General features: G+C 36.2%; 1 protein-coding gene and 1 long non-coding RNA gene across 2 annotated transcripts; both read right to left on the minus strand.

Moving 5' to 3' along the window:
- Positions 1 to 169: 169 nt before the first annotated feature.
- Positions 170 to 2,302, minus strand: LOC131535467 (neutral alpha-glucosidase AB-like). The gene is made up of 3 exons (XM_058768224.1): positions 2,252 to 2,302; positions 606 to 786; positions 170 to 382 (listed from the first exon to the last, which is right to left on the minus strand). Exons 2-3 carry the CDS (start codon positions 723 to 725, stop codon positions 170 to 172), a joined length of 333 nt encoding a protein of 110 aa, XP_058624207.1. The 5' UTR covers positions 726 to 786; positions 2,252 to 2,302.
- Positions 2,303 to 2,519: 217 nt separating this feature from the next.
- On the minus strand, positions 2,520 to 4,726 carry LOC131535468 (uncharacterized). Its single transcript, XR_009269626.1, has 3 exons — positions 4,357 to 4,726; positions 2,766 to 2,823; positions 2,520 to 2,558 (listed from the first exon to the last, which is right to left on the minus strand). It is a non-coding gene; the product is annotated as an uncharacterized LOC131535468 (long non-coding RNA).
- Between the last annotated feature and the right edge of the window lie 1,294 nt (positions 4,727 to 6,020).

Below are 6,020 nucleotides of genomic sequence, written 5' to 3' on the forward strand. Positions count from 1 at the left end.
TTTTGAGATCTAAAGGCAGTCGGCAATATTATGGCAAGCATTTCTTCAAAATGTCATACGGTCTTGAAAAATATGAGGGTGAGTAAATGATGACAGACTGAGTGAACTATACTTTTAAGTTGAAAACAACATGAAATGTCCTATACAGAAATTTTTCCCAAGTTTAGCATTAACACTGCATGCAGTGAAGTGTGCGGTGGCACTTCCTTTTCCTGTGTGTTTGTGTACCTGTAAGCGAGGCATACTGAGTGAAGACATCCACAGGTTTTGGTCCCAGCATGATAAAGATATCAATAATACCACTCTCAGATATCCAGCGTACATCCGTCTGAGGAGCTTCACTAGAAACTTGTACGATGTCCAGTATTTTTCCAAACATTGTCTGAAATATGGATACACATTTAAAGCAATTGTTATAAAACATTTAAAGAAGTGCACTGATACCAAAACTGATGCACTTGATCAAACAAACGGTTAACATCAGGCAATATTGCAATGCTCTCTGATATATTGTGCTTCCCTAATTTGAACATTAACCTTGTCAACCAAAAGCATTAGACAACTTACAAAAACAAATAAAGAAAGAGCAGGTTGCTCACTCTCACCCTTCCTGCTGTATTTGAGCTGATGTCCACCCACGTCTCTGCTGCATTGAGCCAGAAGATGCCCATGGTGCGGTCAGTGCTATGAGATATGAGGACAGGAACTGCCCCATAAAGGGCCATTGGGTTGTGTAGCTCATACTGAAAAACATCCAAGTTGTACAGCCGATACGGGTCTGATCCACTATGAAAAACAACATAATGTTTTAGTGGAACACTACTGTTTATGTGATTTAGTGCCAGCATGATAAGCTAGAAAAAAAACAACTAATAAATGATAAGCTGGTGCCACATAATGTTTCATAGTAATGGCTCTTCATTTAAATATATTCAATATTCAGTTTACATTTGGCTGGTGGACAGCATTGCTAATGGCAAAACCAGCACTAGCCTGCAATAATCACCCTGGACCAGCATCAACATTTAGTGTATATTTATATTTGAATTCATGTCTGCATTTGAAAAAAAAAAAAAAAAAAAGTCCTCATTTGCTGGTTAATCGTTCACCTAACAGTTCATCTACCTCAGGCCATCTAAGATGCAGGTGAGTTTGTTTCTTCATCGGAACAGATTTGGTTAGCAATTGCATCACTTGCTCATCAATAGATGCTCTGCAATGAATGGGTGCCGTCAGAATGAGTCCAAACAGCTGATAAAAACATCACACTAGTAATCCACACCACTCCAGTCCATCAATTAATGGCTTTCAAGTAAAGAGCTGCGTGTTTGGAAGAAACAAATCTAACATTAAGGCGTTTTTAACTTTAAACCGTTGCTTTCTCTAAAATATGAGTCAATAATCCATAATATTGCTTTCTCCAGTGAAAAAGGCCTTGTCTGAATCAGCAGAGAAATATGCACAGATCAAGTATCGTTTACAAGAGAAAACAGTCCAAAGCAGATCTAAACAAATATATGGGTGTATTTTGATATGAGAGGATGACAGGGGATGGATTACTGGAGGAAGCGTTATTATGGATTATGGACTTGTATTTTAGCTGGAAGCAACTATTTAAGCAACTAAATTTTTTAGAACTCATCTGTTTAAATTATATTGACCCTTAAAGTTCTGCATAATTAGGCGTGGCCAGTTGAGTGACAGGCGGATTGCTGCTGCTGTCACCACTGGCGAGCTAGGTGGGCGTGGTTTCAGCAATCAGCTCCACCCATGTACCGCCTTTTGCCCATTTTCGATTATCCGGGAGTTACGCGTGGTGAGCGCCTGCGAAGATGGTGGCGGTCGCCCACTTTAGGCTTCAAAATGCTCTTCAGAAACCTACGGGTGATGTCACGGACACTATGTCCATGTTTTTACACAGTCTATGGTTAAAACGTCTTAATGCTGGATTTTTATTTTTTAAACACAGCTTTTGACTTCACATGATGTTAATTGATGGACTGGAGTGGTGTGGATTACTTGTGGATCAGTGCCATGTTTTTATCAGCTGTTTGAACTCTCATTCTGACGGCACCCATTCACTGCAGAGGATTCATCTGTAATCAAGTGAAGCAATGCTAAATTTCTCCCAATCTGAAGCAGCAAACTCATCTTGGATGGCCTAACAGGAGTACACTTTCAGCTGTGGGTGAACTATTCCTTTAAGTTGCTTGTGTGCCCTGCATCAATCTCATGCAAGTGTAAAACTCACTCTGTGTTTTTCAGTTTGAGTGTGTCTGCGTGTTCCGAATGCCATAGATGTGTTCCACACGGGTAGAGAAAAATCTAAACTAATAGACGATGGACCTGAGTTGAAATGAAGATAAAAAAAAAAAAAAGATTAAACAAACAAAACACATTTGACTGGAATTATTTCACCAATATTACACTGAATATGTTATAGAATAAAATTAGAAAGATTTAACCACATTCCAATATACCATTGGGCTTTGAATCAGTATGAGATTTAAATGTTTCCTCCACATGCCCGGTTTATCCTCTTCTTCTATCTGTCCATCCTAAATAATAAAAAAAAAAGATAAAGAAAAAAAGCCAACAGGTTAAGTTTGTATGGAAAAAAAGAAAAACGTTTAATTTTTACCACTAATAACATATTGTTGCAGAGCTCAAAGCTAAAAAATTCAAATGTTACACTATCTAGGTATTGTTAAACAAATACAACAGGGTAAGAGAAGTTTAGCTGTTGAAAACATATCTACACACACCTCATCGGTTTGCTGCTCCACATTCTCCTGTTCTGTTGCTTGCTCCGACTCACTTTTACTGCAAAGCAGGCAAAGTTTCTCTTAAAACATATGTATTGGTACAAGTAAACAAGTTTAAGGAGAGTGAATTAGATGCACTCAATGACTCATTGATAATCAGACCAATACAATACCTGTACTTGACAACATTTTGCAATTAAACAAATATATTGTGATTCCACGACAAAACAAACACTGATTTTTGTTATACGAAAGTTACAAGTTTGCTTTGACTGGCCATTGATATTAAATGCATGCTAAACAAAGCATGGTGTCATCCCGGTAAATACCACTTTTCAAATAATATTCTGGATGAATATAATTGTGTAGTTGTTTAACAATGGTTTTATTAAACTATCTGAGCAAAGGTGGATGGAGTTAATGAAACGGTGTTTGTGAAGAAGGTTGGCTATTTGCACAGTGTAAACGGACACATTAAACACTACAGGTGCATCCCAAATCACATACTTATGCACTATTCTATGATGTTTAGTATGAATAGTGCGAGTAGTGTGTTCACACTGAAAATTTCAAAAAGTGGAACCTAAATAACCGAAAAAGTGTGGAATGTTGGACACTTTATGCACTCAACTGTCGCAACTTTAATTACGTTGCGAAGGGAGAGGCTATCAGACTCTGATTAATAATGACAAAATAACCTTATAAAATTCATAAACTACATGGTTGAGTGCATAAGTGCATCTTTTGGACGCAGTTTATGATTCACCTGTAAAAACAGTAAAATGCACCTCTGGGGTGAATGCATCTCATAAAAAATTTTTTTTTAAATTATAATAAGAAAATAGATCACTTGTGCCAGGAGCACAGATGGCAAACTATAGGTTAAATACTAAGGCTGTGATATTTGGAACTGGCAACATGTTTGTTGTACAGCAGCCTGTCAGTCTGATACAAAAAGATTTACATTAAGTTTCAAGATTAACATTTCTCAAAAGCAAATATACATTTTTGGGAAATGTTAAATAACTTTGTTTTATTTTGTTTAACCAAATAGTTTCATGGTCAATAAATGTTTATGGTAAATATTTATGATCCCCAACAACTGGCAGTGCAACAAAAGGTACAGGTTAAACACAGCAGTGTTTGAACACACAGTTTATGACTATTAATGAAAATACTACAAAACTAATGGCCGTAATATTAAAATCAAATCTAAACAATGATCACTGGTACACTAAAGATTTTAGGTACTACAATTGTTATTTCAATCTAGAACACACATATAATTTAATACTAAATCAAAAGCAAATTGTACACTACTGCATAAAGTGAGCATGCATAATTTGGGGGTAATGCAGATATTTAAACAACTATTGATTAAAACAAGTTAACAAATGTTAATTAAACATTGGGTTTAAAGCAATAGTTCACCCAAAAATGAACATTTCCTGATTATTATTTCCTGGGAATGGTTAAATATTGGGAAATTTTCATTTTGGTGGGAACTATTCCTTTAAGTAAAAGAAATGTAAATCTAAGATTTTATTTTATTTATTTTTTTACAGTCAAGAACTGGACAAATGGATGTTACCTAGAGAACATGCTCTTGAGCGAGTCCCACATGCTACCAACTGTGCTACTTATTTTATGAGAGATACTGCTGAGCGGGACAGAAGAGAGGAAAGTTGAGAAAAAGAGGGGAAGGAAAATAGAATGTGATGAGAATTTCAGTAAAAAAACATTTACAACCGTATTTCTGAATGAAATGTCTGACACAATTACTTGATCTGTCCTTATCTGAAAGACAGAAATCTCAGAACCCAGTATTTAAAAAAAAATTAAGTGTCATTTTATTCTCAGAATAAAATAAGATCAGACATCAGTCATATTGCTCTTTCAACAGTACAACACACAACAAACCAACCCAAATGGTGACCATTTAAAAAAAAAAAATAAATAAAAAATAAATCCCATTCAAAATTATTGACGCGTTTGTTGAAACACTGTACCATGGTTCCAAAGTTGTGTGTATATAATGCTTATATATGCTTCTGTGGAATTAGTAAATCAATGCAGTTCCTGTTCAAAATCAAGTTTTGAAGTTATGTATAACTGTAGTTTGGAATAAAAATCTAAGTATATTTTTATTGTTATAATCAATGGAGGCTTTTATTTAACAATTCCACATGGTTTTGTTGTTGCGGTTTCATCCAAATAAATGGTTTTAATACTGTGATTCATCTCAGAAATTCTTAGAATTCTTTATTGAAGACTTTTGGAAATTCCCATGAAGATGATGAAAGGGAAAACCAGAGCTAAGGTCACTGAAAAAAAAATAGACGATCACTGATGTGCTTAACTGGGCTTAGATGAAAGAAGTTCTGCTTTAACAGAGTTAAGAATTTCTAAAGGGGACCATCAAAATTAGGTGTAACCAACCTCCATCGTGGCTCTGAACGGCTTTTTAGTAGTACTGGGTTCGATTCCACCTTCTCAAGTCCGAGATTTAGTGGGAGATGTTTATTAATGTGATTTAATATTTTACTCAATTTTAGGTTGTTACTGTTTTATATATATTTTATGTTAAACATGACGTGTCATGAAAAGTTCAGTGAAAGTTCAGTCATAATTGCAGTCCAAGTCGGAGTCCTTTTAACCACTTTACAGAACATGACCAAGCTGATCCTGGTCTGGGTCTTGGGGTTTGATGTTTAGATATTTTCACCGGATGTTGAAATTATTTTTTGCAGTGTTCAAAGGATTAAAATGCTCTTACGCTTGAGGACTGAAGATGAGACCTTACTTAGTATCCTATTAAATGAAGAAAGGAGTGACGTAACGTGTACCATGTAATATGTCACGATGAGGTCCAATGTTCAACTGCTGAAGCAAGCGTGGTTTTTCCTGTCTTCCCACACCTCCTCCTCTCTCTCTCTCTCTCTCTTTGGCTGAGTCACTCTGACCACTGCTGCTTAGGAACGAGTGGATTCTTAACGGTGTCTCCATGGCGACCCTGCAGGAAGGTCACAGTCTGGGCTGGGAATGTTTGAAGGTCTGCTGGAAACACACGCAGCAGAGAGCGGCTGATCTTTGCCCTGTCTGCTTGTTTTAGGACACTCTGTGTTTTTATCTACTCTTTAACTCATTGGCTGTTTGTTCAAACAAATGTTCCTTACAGTCATTGTTTCACACCATTAACCTGAATATAGGAGCGTATTACTCAGTCCTACTTGTGAAATTACGGATTAGATTGTG

This window comes from Onychostoma macrolepis, unplaced genomic scaffold, assembly GCF_012432095.1.
Source record: "Onychostoma macrolepis isolate SWU-2019 unplaced genomic scaffold, ASM1243209v1 Scaffold277, whole genome shotgun sequence".
NCBI lineage: Eukaryota > Metazoa > Chordata > Actinopteri > Cypriniformes > Cyprinidae > Onychostoma > Onychostoma macrolepis.